Below are 19635 nucleotides of genomic sequence, written 5' to 3' on the forward strand. Positions count from 1 at the left end.
AGGTTGCCAACATCACCACAGTTCTATGTACTTCAGAAGGATGTGGAAGTCACTTGTCACATTAGCCGAGAGTTGCTTTTTTGTTAAGTTTTACAACCTTCCTCTCATTGACACATATCTGAACCCTTGCAGTGAGATGAACAAGAACACACATTGTCTTAAACATTTAAATATCTTTATAATTTTATCTGTTTATCAATGTTTCCCATTTATCTTGGATTTTCATACAGGCCATACTTTTGACCCATTCCAAATGGATGTTTATTCTAAAAAGCGGTTTTCCTACACATTTCTTAAAATTGTATCCAAGTTGTGACTTCTGGCCTCTTTTTCCATGACACCTCCTTTTAGATAAAGATAATTTTAAACCTTTTTTCTTGTTCTCTGTCTTTCAAGTGGATGGACAGAACACAAATTGCGGAAGACGTTGTCTGCATGTGGACTCAGTTTTGAATGGTTTACTTAGTTCCCCCAGAGCCTTACAAAAGAGTGGAGAACAGAAATGCCCAGAATTAAGAAGGTCATTATCCCACTGTATCCATAACTTCCTTTGTTTCTATGGCCAAAATATACAGCAAGAAGCAGCTTATAAAAGTTACTTGGCTTACAATTTGAGGGCATACGGTCCATCACAGGCTAGGAATGGCAGCAGATTATCTGGAGTGGTTAGAGTAGTACTGGGACTGTCACCTACTAATACCTTGGCAGGAATTAGACAGCTGATGCGAAGTAGAACCACCCCTAAATTCCTCCAATGAGGCTTAAAACACTGCTGACACGACATTATATATAAAAAAAACAGTTGAATAAGTTTACATTCAGAGTTCTCATAGCAGCCTGTGTTATGCTTTGATGATCCAAAAGTTTGTCTTGAGAACTTTACATTAAGCCTTGATTTAGGGTTAACCTGCAATGAAAACACGACATGTATTTTTTTTCAACGTCTTGTGATTCCTAAGAGGTGTCACCAGAAACAGGGTAAATAAATATCTACTTGGACCACTTTGGTATTAACTCTGCTCTGCAGCTGCATAATCGCAGTCTGAACACGTGGAAGCATCAAGCAGGAATTGAAAGGCATTAACAAAGAATAAGTCTGGGTTTGAAAAAAAATGTCAAAGTAATTAAGGGCAAAGTCTGATGATGTATTTCAGATCAAAAGCAAACACAGAGATGTGATACTTACATAGGATGGATAGAATTCTTAATAGGTAGACAGCATATAAATAGAGACTCACAAACATTTGCTTGTATTTGTGCTACTATAAAGGACATGAGGAGGCCAATTAGTGAAGTTCACATATATTCTGTAGATTAACAAGCCAGGCCATATCAGCACAATTTTCTGCTTTTGATAATTCTACTTTGGCTAGACCAGCAAATATCTTTGTAGGAAGAACATACTGAAATATTTGACAGTAAAAAATGGATTATGTCTGCAATGTGTATTCAGGTGACTCAAAAAACAAGCAAAGGCTGGCAAAGCAGACATTTTAGGATGTTAATATTTGGGTCCTGTGAATGAAGTATATGAGAATTGTTTGTGCTGTTCTTGTCTCTTTCCTCAGTCTGAACTATTTCAGGATTTAAAAAGGTTAATGTGCAGATAACCCTATCTGCTGCCCATATCTAAAGGGATCACAGGAAGGTGGCGGCATCCTCTTTTTCACCAGCTCCAGGTGCAGAGGAGCCTGGTCATTGATTTGGGGATGTGTAGAGCACCCATGCACTGAGTGGTTCACAATCAAAGCTTCACTGTGATCTCCTTACATCTGTTTATTCATTCCTTTACTCAACAGATACTTAGCAAGTGCCAAGCCTGTTTAGATTCTGGAGCTTCCATAGTAAATTGGGCAGTCTGAGAAATGGGAACACACACAAAAGGGAAATAAGATCATCATAGAAATTGATAAGCCCCCTGAAGCTGAAGAATTACAAGCTAATGTCACAGAGGGGTTACTCAGCCTGTGGGTATGGAGCAGGACTTTTTGAAAAATGTCATTCATGATAAAATTAAAGCGCATATTAGAGTGGCATGTGAGGTGGTGTACTTTAGTAACTCCACAGCAAGGTGGGCTTTGTGAATATGTTAAAATGCAAAACACTTTATATGACATTACTGGAATTTTAACTTATTAATCTTAATATTATGTATTACTGTTGTCTCATTCCTGAAATAATCTGACAATCCCTTAGCACTTATTAGTTAAATTGTAATATAGAAAGGGATAATATTCATTTAAACTCTTTAAATATACACTTAAAATAGTTTACCTTTCTGCTCTCATAATTCAACATGACTATAATTTACGATTGGCTTATTTTATGCTCAGTCTTTTGCCATCTTTCACTGGTTGCTTTGTGTTTGATATCTAATTTTATTCTGATAACCTTAATATTAGTTTTACTCTCATATTAGCTTCTCAGCACTGTCGTAAGAATGATCACATAATGACTTTCAAAAAAAAACCACCAAAAATTATTGAGTGTTCTCAATGCCAAGTGCTAAAGGCAAAGCACTGCCCATGTGCCTGCAGACTCTAGGTGGCTGAGCAATAACTGACATTCCTTGGCCTGTAGGTGTGCTCCTCCAGTCTGCTGGGTCTTCTCCTCTCTCTTCTCTGTGACCTCATCTTTTCACCTAGAAAAGCAGCTGCCATTAAATTTACGGTCCACCCTAGATGGTTGTTTTTCACTTCAGATCCATAATTTCTACAATGACCTCTCATTCTTTAAGTTTAAGTCATATTCCACAGGACTAGACCGGAAAAATCTTTATGTGGGCAGTGAGGACACTGTTAGACCCATGAGAATCCTATAGTGTTGATTTTAACTATCCTCTAACAATTTCCAAACTAATTTCAATATTTGTTTCTCCAATGGATAATAGAGAAACTTTGCATTATTGGTGCTGGAAGGTCAAATGATGCATATGGACATTATGGGAGAACCAGTCTTCAAATCAATGAACTACTTTCAGTGTGTTACAGCTTTGCTAGTATGGAATGCACACTATCTTGAGAGAAAGCTCCATGAACCACGCCTGGTTTCCAAGCCTCTCTAGAGCCGTGTGTCTGTCTGAATCATGGTCTTAAATACTCTGCACAGAATGTGAGAACCAGAGAATCCTGACTGATATTCAATAACTTGTCAATTGACACAACATGAAATTTATAAATCCCATTTATATACATTAAATTAACATCTCCAGTGGAGTATTCCATAAACCTTCAGCCCTGCAAAACAAAACAAAACAAAACACACTATTAAAGGTTGCCCCTGTCAAACAGGTTTCCACAGAAGCTTGCAAGTTCAATGTATTTCCTTAGAGGGAAGAAATAGTTTGTCTATAGTTCCCTAGTTGATATCACCACCCAATTCTGCATCTTGGTGTTTAATTTTGATGTTGAGCCTTAAAAGAGTCAGTAGGTGTAAAGCACGTAGAGGACTGTCTGGCACGTGGGCAGTGTAGGATGCTTTGGCTCCAGCAATCACTGCTGCTGCTCCTGACACCACTTCCATATGTCCCATGCTGTTGCCCAGTGTGAAAATTTTGTGTTAGCCTTATTTGGCAAATTTTAAATAATCGGTGAGGCCATTCTACTTTCTCTTGGCACTTTGGTCCTACTTCCTGGGCATTAGCTCATTGTGTGAACTATGGGACAAGTTCATTATAACATTCTCCTGACATTTTCATACTTCCCCTCTTCACACATCTGTGACATCAACGAACTATTCAGTTCTCAGACAACTGGTCGACCAAGACTGTACAGCACTATGGCCGGGCCATGCTAGTCTCCCCCTTTTATTTACACACTTCAGGAGCTTCACTGGCTTCTCTAATGCATTTTTGTTTTGAGCATGATGGCTCCAAGCATTTCTGGGATTACAAACTTAAAGACTGTACCTTTAGATACCCTCATTCAAAGCAATCTTTTTAATATCTCATGGCTCAAAAAGCAGTATTTATGTTCTTAGCACTTCTTATCTTAATAATGTCCAATCCTAGAAGTCTTATTTCTAAATTAAAATTGACCTCAATGCACTTAATACATGTATGTAATCATCCCATACTGAATGCATTGCAATCATGTGATAGCCCTGATTCAGGGATTTACTTGCCCAGTCCTTCTTGCCTCAAAGATGTGCACATTTATCTGAATTGAGAATTTTTTCATTTTTCTTTCTAAAAACTCCATCAGGGTTCTAGCTGTGCAAGAAAATGCCAAGAGCTTTTTTGGCATGACATATTCCACTGATATACTGCTTATGCTATTGAGTTCTAAGTTTGCACATGACAAGGATTAACTCTGCAACTCTCTTCTGTCCTATCAGCATTCAGAACTTGAGTACACCATCAGCCAGGGTTGCCTTTTGTTGCTTTTTTTTTTTTTCCTCTTATCTATTTTTCTACATTCAGCATTTCTTTATTTACAGCTAATTCTGTAGTACACATACCTATTGGGTGTTATACAATACAGCCTAAATGCCTTAACAATAAGTATGAATGCTGGAGAATTCTTCCAGCATCTAGGCACATCAAACTTGCCAGCCTCGTCAGCTCTGTAGGGAGCCTTTTGAACAAGTATCTTTTATTACATTTTTAGAATGTGGTCATCAGTCTTTGCTTGGACACTGAGGTCACTTCATTTCTAACTACCACACAAATCATTTACCTTTTGCCTTGAACAAAACTAAGTATTTTTTCTTACATAGCTATAAATATGACTCAGTATAGCTACTATAGCTATTTTTTCAACTAATTATGGCAAGTACATAATGCTCACATGCATACACACACATATGCACACACACATACACACACACACACACACACACAGAGAGAGAGAGAGAGAGAGAGAGAGAGAGTTCACTGTACTATGATCACCTCAGAACATGCTATAAAGTAATTAATTAACATATTTAAAAATAACTATGACAAACGTTTCATTAAGTATGCTGTTTTTCTGTTGTTACTGTATATTTTTTCCTCCCCTCTTTTAAATACTTATTTTATCCTGTATCACATGAATGACTATCAAATATTTAATCATCCTGGCTGCTATTCTATGAATACACTCCAATTTTTCAGGACTTTGCACAATACATTTTGGTGTCACTTGACTTCTTTACTCACTTTCCCCAGTGCAAAAGTCATTCTTCACTGGAAATAGGTGTGTGTGCTTGTAATCTCAGCACTTTGGAAGCCAGGGCTTCCACCTGCCTGCCACCGCAAGTTTGAGGTCAGCCTAGTCTATATTGCCAATTTCATACTAGCTAGAGCTTCATAGTAGCCTATTTATAAACAAACAAGCAAATAAAAACCCAAAGAATAAAAGCAACAACAACGAACCAAAAGCATGTCACTATTTTCTACTTAATTTCCCCTGTCCTGTATCCCACTATGTTCTCAAAGAGTGCAGTTCTGCGGACTTCAATTATCCCAAGACCTTATTTTATCTTTTCTTTAGTTATTACATCCTGCCCAATACCTTTCTCCATAGGCCATTCATCCACTCACTCCTCGTCAAGACCCTGCTGCAAGGCAAGCCCTAGCTAAATCGCCAGGTATATCGAGCAGTTGAGTGGAACAGATGAACATCTGCCCTTGTGGAGTTTATGTGCTGGTAGGGAAGGCAGATAATGGGTTGGAAAATAATTACATAGTGTTAGAAATTGAGAATTTCTCTGGGGGGGGGGGGGAGTAACGTAGCAAGGCAGGGATGCTCAAAGTGCCAGAGAATGGTTTGGGGTTTTTAACTGGGCTGGTTGTGTGCTGGACAAAGTTAGAGAGCCCTTAGCTGTGAAGCAGAAAGATGGATGAGGAGTTGTTATTCTACCTGTCGATAAGGCTCACACCAGCCACCAGCCCTCAAGTTCTCCTTTCTAACAAAGCCATCCGTACGACCAGGACATTCTCCTCACGCCCTACCTGTCTATAGAGCAGGCGGCTGAACCTGTGACTTTAGTATAGACCATTTGTGCTGACTTAAGAGTTATTGAGAACAATGAGAGTTTGGGAGATTATGTTCTCTCTACTTCCCTAATTACCTTCGTAATTTAATCAGTGCCAGCCAGCTGTTTTTTAGTTTGTAGGTTGTTCCTATAGTACATTCTGTCTTCTTTCTCGTTACGTGGAGCTGTGATGTGTGTTCATGGACTTAGGGGATGCCAGGGCAGCCTTCACTGGGAAGATCACATTTTTGTAAAAAGCACTCAGAAATGTAAGTGAGGGAACAGACGGTACGGTACACAGGAATAACATACGTGACATAAGCAATGTCACCAGTACAGGAGCAAGAGGAAAACTGTTAGGAAACAAGGTGCAAGAAGTAAGTGAGGCCAGATCCTGTGATGTCCTGCTGTGCCTTTTAAGTTGACTTTGGAAGAAAATGGAAAGCCTTTGGAAGAGCTTAAGCAAAAGAGATAGAGTGACTAAAAGTTTTAACATGTTTGTTCTGGCTTCTGTGATAAAGAAGGAACACAGGAAGAAAGGACTAGGTAAACAATGGGAGATGAAGGCATTAGAAGTTCATTCCGCATTCAGGTGAAAGTGATGTTGGTTTGGACCAAACTTTAGCTATCTGGGTGACAGATTTTGGAGATAATCTAGCCAAAAGTGAGACATCAGGTGTGAAAGGAAACATTAAGAGAAGAATTGAGTGTAACATTAGGGTTTTGAATCTGAACACCTAGGAGTTTGGAAGGGTTTATATTGTCTTCCAGCATTTGTTATAGGTCTCACTCTGATGTGGAGTCTTTCATATCTGTATGTCATTTCCATATGAGTCTGTTTCTTCAATAATTTGTAAGCTCCTCTGAAGTCAGTGTTTCTGCATGTTTGTTTTTATTCTTAAGTATCTTAGCATAGTTATTGTACCTTAACAATCTATATATGTCAGCGAGTGTTGTTTGTTTTAGAAAACACAGATCTAGAATGAAGTCCATATTCCACACACTGTGTGCCTATAAATCCTCTGACTTCCCAAGGTGAATTGTCCTAATTTTTCATAATAATAGAAAAGGCCTTGTACTGACTATATGCTTTCATGGATGAATGCTGAACTCCAAGCAGCTGCTCAGTTCTTCCAACATCCTGGACATAACTTTCCTTTGAATTTTGTGTTCAAAAAGATTTGTTTTACTTAACAGATGTCAGCATTCATTTAAATGAAACTAACATAAATTGTCCTTATTTTTAGCAATAAGATCTAAAACATAGCTAACTAAGCAAGTGGTTTTTGCTTTGTTTTCTTTGAGAGAGGTAAAGAAACAAATATTTGACAATAAGTCATTGGATATTATTGGAAGTCTACAAAGCAATGTCTATATTCTAAAATAAAATCAGGATAAGGACAATAAATTTAAATTAAACATTCATCTAATTCTCAGCATGTTTTCTACTGTCAGGCCAATCTGTAAACAATCTTGGCACCAAAAAAAAAAAAAAAAAAAAAAAAAAAAAAAAAAAAATCAAACTTTGAGGACAGTTCATCAAAGCATGTCACTTAGGAATTCAAGGCTTGGGAAAGACCTCTTGGCCACTGCTGGGCAGTATGCACAGATCAATCACTGTTTTGATAAATACACTGGCCCAGTGCTTGTTAACATTTGTTATGTAAATTAATTTGAACCTATAAGCTGCTTAAAACCAAAAGTGTAAGATGATATTTCAAATAACAAACAAACACTTAAGGAAAAAAATCTATAAAATAGGTAATAGATAAGTAGGTATTAGTTCAAAAATTATTCCATGAGTTAATAAGTCAAAGCCTTAAGTATAAGTGTTGATTGTATCTTGTTTCTGACTTCAGTGTTACTATAAATTGAATACACTTTGGCTTCCTTGTGGACATTTGTGATTTGATCAAGGCAGACTGTGATGCTGTAGAGCACTTACTAGCTGCCTTGATAGTGAAAGTCTAAGTATCAGAGAACAAGTTGCTTCAACTCTTTTCCTAGCTTTCCTCTTAACTTGTTCTTTTTGTCGTTGTTGTTGTTTCTTTTTCCTTTAAATTAAAATAGTCCTTTGTTCTGTGCCCTTTTTCTTCACAGTCAAGTCTCAGAACTGTACGATAACCACTAATTATTTAACCGCTCAGTTATTGTGGCTCTGCACAGGTCTTTTTTTATTCCCAATTTATTTAACAGATATTTCTACCAGAGAATGCTGGCATTTCAGTGTTTACCTCACTTAGAAACGTTGATAAGCAGTATTATTATACTCTTCATCTTGTTCTTTCTGAAAAAAAAATATATTTTATTAATTTATTCATATTACATCTCAATTGTTATCCCATCCCTTGTATCCTCCCATTCCTCCCTCCCTCCCATTTTCCCCTTACTCCCCTCCCCTATGACTGTGACTGAATTGGAACCATTGTGCCACTAAACTGTGAATCATTCATTTGATAACAATGTTCCATGAATGGTATCGCAGTAAGAGTTAGGTATCACACACCTGTCAAAAAGCCTAACTCCTGGGAGGTCTCACCAAGCAAGGCTGTCCTCTGTCTTGGACGTGAAGCTGAAAGTGTCTGAGGAAAGCAGGACTCTATGTTTGATCTTAAGCACATACCTACTCAATGATCATGTCACTGAAAAGGAACTCATTATTGATTTAATGTTGTGTACCTGTATACTGTGATGAGTGGCAGAGAGACCGCTGTGGAAGCTCCAAAAATAAAGAAGCACGAGCAGGGAGGTTGCCTGTGATATTAAGCAGGCAGTGAAATGAGAGTCCAGGAGATGACAGCTGTCATCCCCATTTGGATGTCACTTGTCCTGCTCTTTTCCTGGTCCTGTTTCAGGACATGCAACTACCATTGATGATTCCTGTACTAAGGTGTCTTAATAATGTCTAATAGGACAAACTTAATGAGGAGGTGTGAGTCTATGTATGTATGTAGACATATATGTATATATTTCTAGTGTGGAGGTAAGCATATTCTATAATTTAGAGTACTGTACAAAATGTATTATCAGATGCCTGACTCTAGAGGTGAGCTGAATGCACTCTTTCTTAGCTTCGGCAAGTGCCAGAACATTCAAATGCTGATTTTATAGCATATCAGAATCAAGGACCCAGAGGCAGAAAAAATTGACATATAGGAAGAGTGGCAACAATAAATCGTGCCATAGTACACACAGACATGGAAATCGTCCCTAGCAACCCTTACAATGCTTGGCTGGGAGAGATATATTGCAGTGGGAGAAGAAACTGATTAACCTTTTACTTTAAAAAGATTCCTCAGGCAAACAGCATGGTTAATACCACTAGACATGTGGAGTTTAAGAGCTGCCCAGCATCTCCAAAGAGTTATTTATTATAGGAATGTCACTGCTAGGTTAAGCTCCTCACAAAGCCTGGGGAGTAGAGCCTGAGTGCATTTAACTTTCTTTCTCTTATATTTTGTCAGATTTTTTTTCTTGGAAGTCTTATTGAGCAGTGAAGAGAGTAAAAGATGAGCCGAGCCAGTAGGAAGGGGAGACATACAGAACTGCAGACTCAAATACCCAGCTAAAATAGGTGGAAGCTGGGGCTGATCCTGTGGGAGATGCGGAAGTGGTTCAGTACCCACATCTAAGTGGACCTATATATACAGATGTTAAAGAGCAGAACCAGAAAATGCTGTGACATGACTGAATGTCCACCAGGTGTGTAGGAGAGGGCAAGAAAGGGAAGACAGCATCTGAGCTGGTTATCAAGGATTTTAGGAAGGGTATCATCTAGGGTTTTGAACAGGAACATTCTAGAATAAACCAATGACCATCATGGGGAAGTAGAAAGCTGGTCTAGGGAAAAGAATTCACATGTGAACTTCCTAAAAGATTTGGTTAGGAAAGGGGGAGGAACCAATTTATAAATTGTCATGTGATTTCATCCAAGAGTTTGAACTTCATAGTTTAGCAAATGGGTGAGAGAATCTGTATTTAGTGTGAGTAGCTGAGAGGCAAAGTTTACAAAAGGCAGGAAAAGACGTTGAAAACAAGAGGCAGATCGGATGCTGTTTCAGTTAGAATATTGCGTGTACCTGGATTGTGATAGCTGAGCTATGGAAGGGATAACTAACCTGATATTGCAAAAGAAAATACTTGATAAAGAGATTAGACAGAAAGAGCCTAACAGTATATGATTTTGTAAGTTTGTCATAAAAATGGAGACATGAACAGAAAAAAAAAATAGTTAGGTTCTGCTAGATTTCTTAATTAGGATGTTTATTGCTGGGATAAAACACCATGACCAAAAGTAACTTAAGGAAGAAAGGGTTTGTTTTCCCTAACCGTTTGTGGTCTATGCTCACGGATGGACATAAGGACAGGAACTCAAGGCAGGAGCCTGGAGGCAGGAACTGGCACAGAAGCTATGGAGGAATACTGCTGGACTGATTTGCTCCTCATGGCTTGCTCAGCCTCCTTTCTTTCTTGTTTTTCTTTTTTCTCTTTCTTTTCTCTTTTCTCTTTTTTCTTTCTTTCTTTCTTTCTTTCTTTCTTTCTTTCTTTCTTTCTTTTCTTTCTTTCTTTCTTTCTTTCTTTTCTTTCTTTCTTTCTTTCTTTCTTTCTTTCTTCCGAGGCTGAGTTTCTCTGTGTAGCCTTTGCTGTCCAGGACTCACTTTGTAGACCAGGCTGGCCTTGAACTCACAGAGCTCTACCTGCCCCTGCCTCCCTGAGTGCTGGGATTACAGGCGTGCACTACTGTTTTCTTACAGCACTCAGAATTACCACTTGAGTGGCACTATCTTCAGGGAGCTGCGCTCTCTCATATCAATCATCAATCAAAAAAATATGTCATAGTCTTGCACATAGGCCAGTCCGGTAGGGACATTTTCTTAAATGAGGTTTCTTTTTCTAAAATGACTCTAGCCAGCCATGTTAAGTTGGTATAAAAGTAGCCAGTAGCATTACAAAGGGGAAGATGGTAAGTTTAGTTTTCTTTCTTTCTTTCTTTCTTTTTTTTTTTTTTTTTTTGAAGTTTCTTTTTTTTTTCAATTAATTTATTCTTGTTACATCTCAATGTTTATCCCATCCCTTGTATCCTGCCATTCCTCCCCCCCCCCCATTTTCCCATTATTCCCCTCCCCTATGACTGTTCCTGAGGGGGATCACCTCCCCCTATATATTCTCATAGGGTATCAATTCTCTTCTTGGCTACCTGCTGTCCTTCCTCTGAGTGCCACCAGGTCTCCCCCTCCAGGGGACATGGTCAAATGTGAGGCACCATAGTACGTGAGAAAGTAATATCACACTCTCCACTCAACTGTGGAGAATATTCTGACCATTGGCTAGATCTGGGAAGGGGTTTAAAGTTTACCTCCTGTATTGTCCTTGTCTGGTGCCTTAGTTTGAGCGGGACCCCTGGGCCCAAATCTGCCTATCATATTGTTCTACTTGTAGATTTCTAGGACCCTCTGTATCCTTTTATTTTGCTATTCTCCCATGCGTCTCTCATTTAGAGTCCCAATAGGATGTCCTCCCCTCTGTCCCAGTTTCCTAGTAAGTGAAGGCTTTCGTGGGACATGCCCCTTGGGCTAGTATGCAGATATAAGTGAGTATATACCATTTGATTCTTTCTGCTTCTGGGTTAACTCACTCATTATGATCATTTCTAGCTCAATCCATTTATCCACAAATTTCGGGAATTCCTTGTTTTTAATAGCTGAGTAGTATTCCATAGTGTATATGTACCACAGTTTCTTTATCCACTCTTCTACTGAAGGACACTTAGGCTGTAAGTTTAGTTTTCAACAAGGGAAATCTGAGCTGATGTTCATAGTCATGTCATTGAAAACATTTGAAGTGGCAAGCTGGAACTAAGAGAACCAAGATCAATCCAAGAACTTGTTTCATTCATCAGGGCAGAGAATGAGTGAGACAAGGTGATGGGCTGAAGCCAGTCAGTCATCTGGAATAACTTTCTCTGGGATATAGGGCTTTATTTCATTTAAATATTTATTTTATTATTCATTATATGTATAGATGTATATTTGTCTGTTGGTATTGACGTGTGGATGTCATATGGAGACCAGAAGACAGTGTCGGGTCCCCTAGAAGCTGGAACTACAGGCAGTTTTGAGCCACTCAATATGTCTGGCAGGAACTAAATTTGGGTTCTCTGCAAGAGCAGCAAGTGCTCTTAGCCGCTGTGCCTTCACGCCAGCACCCTAGAATTGTACCAATTCTAGGTCTAACTTAAGAAAATTTGAAGTCTATTTACTTGACTGAAATGCAAATAATTTTAAGGTACTTAAGGTTAGGTAAGAGAAAGGGATAACCCCCTACAGGGCTGTTGACATAGCCTCACATTCCTTGCTAAAGCATTACCTATATTTAGACATTTTAGATTTTTTGATTGTAGACTGGTTATATGTTTAATTTATCTACCTACTGTTGAAGTTATTTAAATGGCACTCAATTGTTTTCATTGATTTCTCATTTTTTTCCCTTTAGAGATAAGTTATCTTTTGTGATATTTAAGACCTTTGGCTTACATTAGCTTCATTAGACTTTTTTTTTTTTTTTTTTTTTTTTAGAAATGTGGTCTCTTTTTTTTAATGAATAAAGTTAGACCAGAGAAGCAGCAAATAGAGAACAGTCCAAGGCCGGAGAAACCCAATGCCTGTCAGTGCAATGTCTAGAACACGGCTTCTAATTTAAGTTTTGGCAAACACAAGGAGATGGGCATCTAGAAATCCTGACACCAGATGTTTTGTAGTAGTGAGGTTAGTCATGGGCTAATTACTTTATTATAAATGTCATCCTCTCTTCTCTCTGACAGTACATCATGACCACAAGAAAGTGACAGTGTGGGGCTGGGGAGATTGCTCAGTGCATAAGTGCACTTGCTATGTAAGCATGGAGACACAACTTTATATTCCCAGCACCTACCTAAAAAGCCGTGCACAGCTGGCTGGCCACACACAAGCCTGCAAACCCCATACTGTGAGGACAGAAGCAGCAAGATTGATGGGCCTTGCTGGCTGACTAGCACCTTAGCCCCAGGCTCAGTCAGAGAATCTATCTCAGGGAAGTAAGGACGAGAGTGATAGAACAGGACAAAACTCTGTCTTCTGTATGTGTGCACACCTGTATCTCAACACACACACACACACACACACACACACACACACACACACACACACACACACACACCACACATGGGGCCAGGGGAGAGTGAAAATTGTTGTTTCTGTTGCACAGTAGTAAATGAACTTGTAATATTTTAAATTAGCTGTGATAGCATTTAGCAATGCATTTTTATTTTTATGACTTTTAACTGAGCAAGCAGATAGAGTAGAAAACAAAACAACTAGAAAAAACATGAGGCCATTCATAAGAGAGAGCCAGACATAAGTCCTTCTGTGTGTGAGGGCTTCACAGCCAATGATTTCAAGAACAACAGAATTTCTCACAATTCCCTTGGCCAGTTTGCTTGGCTGGAGTCTCATAATATACTTAGTAGGTCACTGCTGCTGTTAAGATCCCAGACAACCCACTTTTAGATAACAGTGCAAGGTCAGGCAACTGCCTAAAAAGAGATGTACAGAAAGACATATGATCACATCCCAGTTTTCTCAGCCCATTTTTATTGCATCTTTGATGATATTGTTTCGGGGTTAGGTATAGGTGCAAGTGACAGAAAACCCCAAACTATTGGCTAAATCAGAAAAGTCAGTTTATTTGTCCATTATATAAAAACATAGGCATAGCTCAGAGCTTGATGAAAGGACAGACTGCGTGTGCTCCATGAAATCTTAGTAAGCCAGATCCCATTGAGCTCATGCTCTGTCTTTCTCGATGTAATATTTTACCTTGTTATGGTCCAAAATGGAAACTTGTACATGCCAGAAAGTAAGATAGAATAAAGGGCTAAAAGGAAAGAACTCAGAGGAGCTGCTTCATGATTGTTCTGCTTTAATAGCTTTGGTCGAGACGTCTATGTGTAGTTTTTTCCAAAATGTAAGAGAGAGATGAGGAAATGAACTCTTCCTGCTACTGAACATGGTTGAACTAAACTGTCTAATAGAAGATGAAGGGAAGAGTAAGTGTTGGGATAACATTTATAACCTAGGTCTTCCTTGTCTGTTGGTAATGGCACCACAGAATCAGCAGATTAAATGTTAGAGGTATGTAAACCATGGTGCTCATTGAAGAGAACTGTGCGATTGAGAATAAGGATTAAAAATAAGAATTAAGAATTAAGGGCTAAGAATATGATTAAGGACAAGGACCAAAGAGTCATATGTGAATCCAGAGTTTCTCAGATGCAAAAGAAAGAGAGCATTAATTTCTTCCTCCTAGTTACTGTAATGTCTTCAAGGATTGATATACTTAATTTATTGAGCAATGGTAGCTAATACTTCAGGACCACTTGATAATGAATACAATCAACTTATTATTGAAGCTGTAGAGTGAAAAAAAAAAAAAAAAAAGAACATGAGAGCACAATTGCCAGTGTCTTCGCTGTACCTCCCTAAAACTTGAGCTTCCAGGATAAGATTCAGAATGGCTTTCATTTCTGATTGTATTTTCCCTATTGAAAATAAGCTGAAATATGCATGCTTGATTGGGGGTAAAAGAGAGTCTTAACATATTGTCTGAATTTAGCTTAACAAATGTTTTGGATTTTCCATGGTTTCTTTATGTTTCATCAACACAGTCGTATAAGCTCTTATTTGTACTGTTTTTTGTAAGCTCTTACATATTCATGTTGTTTCTTATTAGGTCCATATTTATATCAGTAAATTACCCATTCCTGTTATTGTGACAAAATGGGGATTGGGGCCATCCTTGGCTGGATGGGGGTTGGGTGGCAACATGGAGTGGGTTTGCTATTTCCCTATAAAATGATAGACAGCTCTGAATCACAGAACTAATGTCTGTCAAAATGTAAAAGTCTGGCATGCTTCTCTCACTTAGAAATGGTGACAGGAGAATAGTGGGTAAGAAACACAGCTTGATATTCCGACTTGGATGTGACAGTTTTCTTGTGATTACAAACAACAAAGTCATTGTATTTAGAGAATTTTGTGCCAACTCCTAAATGCTCTTTTGCTTCTTTTTCTTTCCCTCTTTAAGCCCCTCCTCTGTTCTGTGGCTTTTCTTTTGTAACTCCTCCAGACTACAGCTTTGTTCCCCCTTCTTCCACTCCTTTCTGGTCAGGTACTGCTTACTGCTTTTATATGTCTCTACAACTTGCTTCTGTGTGCAAATACAGTATGTCGGCCTCTGTATATGGCTTCCCATGTAAATACATCGCCTCAAGCACAATCCCCCCACATTCCATTACCACCATGCAATTCACTCCTCCCTGCCATAAAGTCATTGTTTGCCATGACATTCCACATGCGTGTGTGTATGTGTGTGTGTGTGTGTTAATGCCATAAATTTCAATATGACATATTTTTATCATGTCTCAGTGCAGAGAGTTTGGAGATGGGTGAGGGGATGGGAATGCAAAGGGAGAGGAACTACTCTGAAAAATCATTCATCTTTTTTGGAGGACTAGATTTAGTCGAGAAAAATCAGTATTTCTTCATTTCTGTGAAGCAAATGAAAAGAACCCCAAAATCTCAACTTCCCCTCTAGAGAGAAGAATACGATTCAGTATGCATTCCTTGAAATGATAACCCCATGCCCAGCCTTTCTCTATCTCTTCAGCTGGTGTCCAGGCATTTTTATCTGAATTTCTACCATTACCTGGAGAGTTAAATGACTATCTATAAGGCACTGAGGCTAGAAAAAGCACGTTTTCTTGTGGGTTTTTTAAAAATTAACCTGTAAGTCCCAATAGAACATAGAATTCTGAAATAGACCTTAGAAACCAGCTAGTACAAACCTTTCATTTTACAGATGAGAAAAATGTGGCCTAGAGGGGTTGAGAGGCCTGTGCAAGGTCATGCGGTTAGGTCTACAATTGGGTTTCTCCATCACAGGGGTGTTTTATGTGCACTGACTTTAAGAACAGTACCTTGGCAATGGGACCGTTTTCAGTAAGGAAACCATTAAAGTGGTTTGTGTCCTGAATGGTAAAATAAAATGACCTATTTTTACTCCCTTTACAGTTCTGAAATCTACAGAATTGCCATTCGTTTATCTTATGATGGACACCTGGAGACTTTACAAAGGGCTGTCATTATAAAGTCATGAATGATAGACCTGAGGTCCCTGTTGCCAAGTGGATGGACTGTTCCAGGGTAGCATGGGTCGTTATGAGCTACCTGGGCACTGAGACCTGTTATAATACAGATGGATGGCGCTTCCATTTGTTGCTTTTTCTTACACTTAAGTTCCTTTACCATTTAAGATTTATACAATTCCCAGGAGTCTCAGGTGAGCGATTCTCAGGCTCACTGCACATAAAATTGAAAACACTTTACAACAGCAGAGCAACAGGTGGAGGAGAAGTTACCACCAAGCCTGTTATGAAACACTAGAGAGCAACAAACATGTGCAGCCTGAATGGAGTTTCCCTTTCAGGCCAGGCTGCTCCTCTCCTGCCCCCAGGGGTATTAAAGAAACAAAGAAAACGGAACACAAAGATGATACCTTTGTGCCTGGACTTTGGTTAGGCATTGCAATAAACACTGACTGGTAGTCAGTGTTTCCATGAAAAGAAGAAGTTTGTGTAGTCTTTCAGTGAAAAGACTCTTTCACATCTTCACATATACAACATTTTATATGGGACCATCAACTGAGTTCATCTGAAGATGAGTTAAACATAAAAAAGCTGGGCTGGGTGGTGGGGAAGTGCCTCTTCCTTACAAGTGATGCTGTTGATTTGACACACTTTAATCAGAGGCCAGAACTCATTTGCTCTGAGTTTAGCCAAAGAAGTTACCAGGTAAAAACCCACAAAGCTTCGCCCCAGAGGTTCTACTGAGAAGCAGAGTACAGTGCCCTCAGTTGTCAGTTTATGTTAAAGTTACCTCAAATTCACTCACATAGTCATATAAGTTATTAGCTAGTCTTTGGTTTTACAAAAGCTTTTCACAAAGAGTGTCAAAAGCAGAACGGTGGTTATTTTACTGTCTGGAATGAACTTGATCACACCTGATTGGATTGAAATAGCAACTGTGCTGCCTTCAAACTCACTCTGTCATTACCACTAATCTGTAGTGAAGTCACGCTCGGCTCTGCATTTGATAGCACCACTAGCAATAGTCTAATTAGGTTCTGATGGCTGGCTGCAACCAGCTGCACACCACTCAGACTCTGCGTTGTTCTTTTACAGTGCTAAGTCCTAAAGTACTGGGCATTGCCATAGCTCGGTACGACTTCTGTGCAAGAGATATGCGAGAGCTCTCCCTCTTGAAAGGGGACATGGTGAAGATCTACACGAAGATGAGCGCAAATGGCTGGTGGAGAGGAGAAGTGAATGGCCGGGTGAGTTGTCCCCATGAACGTGTCTGTTCTTCGTGAAGCAGAGGGCTGGACAGTCACTGGCAGCTGTCACGCTGTAGACATGTCCTCTCAGCGGTTGGGGTTAGCTCAAAATCGCTGTCAAAAATTATGAACAGCATGCGTTGCTGTTGCAAATGGCTTGGGTCAATACCACAGAGCCCCGGAGGTGACTGGTGCATGGCAGCATTTCAGGTTCTTCGGTGGTTAAGAGCCAGGGCATGGTATTTATATAAGCACCAAGCATTTTCCCAAAGTTCTTGGTCCCACTTGGAAAGAAGGAGGTAGAGTGTCTCTGTACTACATCCCGTCCTACAGTGGAGTTGGGAATCATGGCGTTGAGCCCCCACACAGCCCTCATGTGTGTATTTGTTTGTGTGCTAGTAGTTTAGAAGCCTGTTTAAGCTTAGTTTATTCCTTACTTGCTGTCCCTGTTTCTACCAGGTCAATCTTAGCTGTAAAGCAAGTCTTTCTCACCTACGGTGGGCAGTGAGTCCCAAATCAGAGTGTTGGGGAAACGAGGACTGCTCTGCCTGCAGAACCATTTGAAGAAGCAGAGGTGTTCATGTGTCGCTTGCTTTTCTTTCACAGGTGGGCTGGTTTCCATCCACATATGTGGAAGAAGATGAGTAAAGTCCAATCCGGTGCTGTTGCTGCACTGAAATTCCAAAGAAAAGAGACAGAAACCTGCACTGCATTAGGAGTTAACTGAAGCGTTTAAAAAGCAGCATTTCTGGCTGTTCAACACCCTCCTTTTTCCTCCTCCTAAGTCTTAATGCTGGGATTTCTAAAGACGCTGGTACCGACAGATTAATGGCTTTGCCTAGAGCGGCGCAAGAAACAGCCTGCCAGTCTGTCATCTTCAGGAACCAGGGCAAAACCAACCGCTTTCCTTCCCCAAAGAGCCCGGCAAACAGGCTGGATCAGGTTTCTCTTTCTTCGTTGGGTCAGACACCATGGACACCAGCCATTTATGAAATGCTTCATGCATATTTACTTTGTTCTCACAGTTTTTGATGATACAAAGAAACAGAAGTTTAATCTTGCTTTTTCCCAGCGTGAAGAAAAAGTAGAGTTCTGCCATCTGGGAAAGATCCAGCTTGCTGGAAAGATCTAGCATTTCTCGTCTTAAATTGTTCAACAGGTGACTCATTGCCTGGCAAACACTTGTATCCCCAGATGTTACTCATGATAAAATGAAAGAGGCTGATGCTCAGGTTTGCATCATAAGTGATAAATTACAGAGAGGGTTTTAATTATTCATTTGATGTCCTGATTATATTTCCACACTTCTTTATAAAGAAAAAGAAAAGCACATGAAAGGAACTGTCTTTGTATTAACGCCTCACAACTTTAGTGATTTCATAGGGTGTCTTGGAAATATCATGCCTGACAAGGGAACTGTGGCCTGGCATGTCCTACTTAGTCCTAGGGATCCCAGAGAGGTAGAGGTATCTACTGAGACAGATGAAACGCTGTAATCCACAGGACATCTTTGTACAGCTGCAGTACCCATTAACACAAACCTTTTTCCTCCTCCTGGAAAGACCAGGGCATACTTGCTGATTCCCTGCATCCTCCGCCCCTTCTTAGTAAAACAAAAGAGCATTTTTTAGGATTTGGGAAGAAAAGCACCCTGAGTGCTCTGTATGTTTCTGGGACCGAGGAAAGGCACCTGACTCCTGTGTTCTCTAGGCTCCTCTGTTGTCCCTTCTGAAGCTATTTTAGCTATGTCTTAATCAGCTGGTAGATACATTTTACAGCGTGTTTCTTTCACCAAGCCTTCATTATATTCTGTGAGGAGTCTAAGTATCTTCCTCCTAAGAAGCATGAGGTCCCTAGTTGAGGCAGTCAAGTTAAGATACTAACTTTGCTCTTCCATGGTGGACTATTTCTTTCATAGCAGTAGCTGTGTTCTGACAAGATTCAGAAAATTATTCCTGGTTAGGCATAAATAAATAAATAAATAAATAAATAAATAAATAAATAAATGTAAAAATAGAGGCTTTTTTAAATCTTAGAAGTGATCTGGAAGCTTCCCTTCTACCAGATTTTGTGGACCTGAAGGGACTGTGACAACCTGTTCTTTCCCAGCTCACAGGCGTGCCAGAATTTGTTTGGTGGGTCTCTTTGACTTCTCATTTAAGCAGACTCAAGACCTTTACCTCAGAATTATGTAAACTGTGATTGTGTTTTAGAACAATTGAGCTTTTGTATATGTGTACATGGTCATGAAAA

At 39.5% G+C, this 19635-nt stretch overlaps 1 protein-coding gene across 1 annotated transcript in view; it reads left to right on the plus strand.

Annotated features, from left to right (window-relative positions):
- Positions 1-18966, plus strand: part of Vav3 (vav guanine nucleotide exchange factor 3) — a 327028-nt gene extending 308062 nt beyond the window's left edge. Inside the window, exons 26-28 of the mRNA XM_051165697.1 lie at positions 15076-15159; positions 17231-17382; positions 17989-18966. Coding sequence (XP_051021654.1) covers positions 15076-15159; positions 17231-17382; positions 17989-18030 — 278 coding nt within the window. The 3' untranslated portion in view covers positions 18031-18966. The remainder of the gene's footprint in view (positions 1-15075; positions 15160-17230; positions 17383-17988) is intronic.
- The last annotated feature ends 669 nt before the right edge of the window (positions 18967-19635 follow it).

Source organism: Acomys russatus, chromosome 23 (genome assembly GCF_903995435.1).
Source record: "Acomys russatus chromosome 23, mAcoRus1.1, whole genome shotgun sequence".
Taxonomy (NCBI): domain Eukaryota; kingdom Metazoa; phylum Chordata; class Mammalia; order Rodentia; family Muridae; genus Acomys; species Acomys russatus.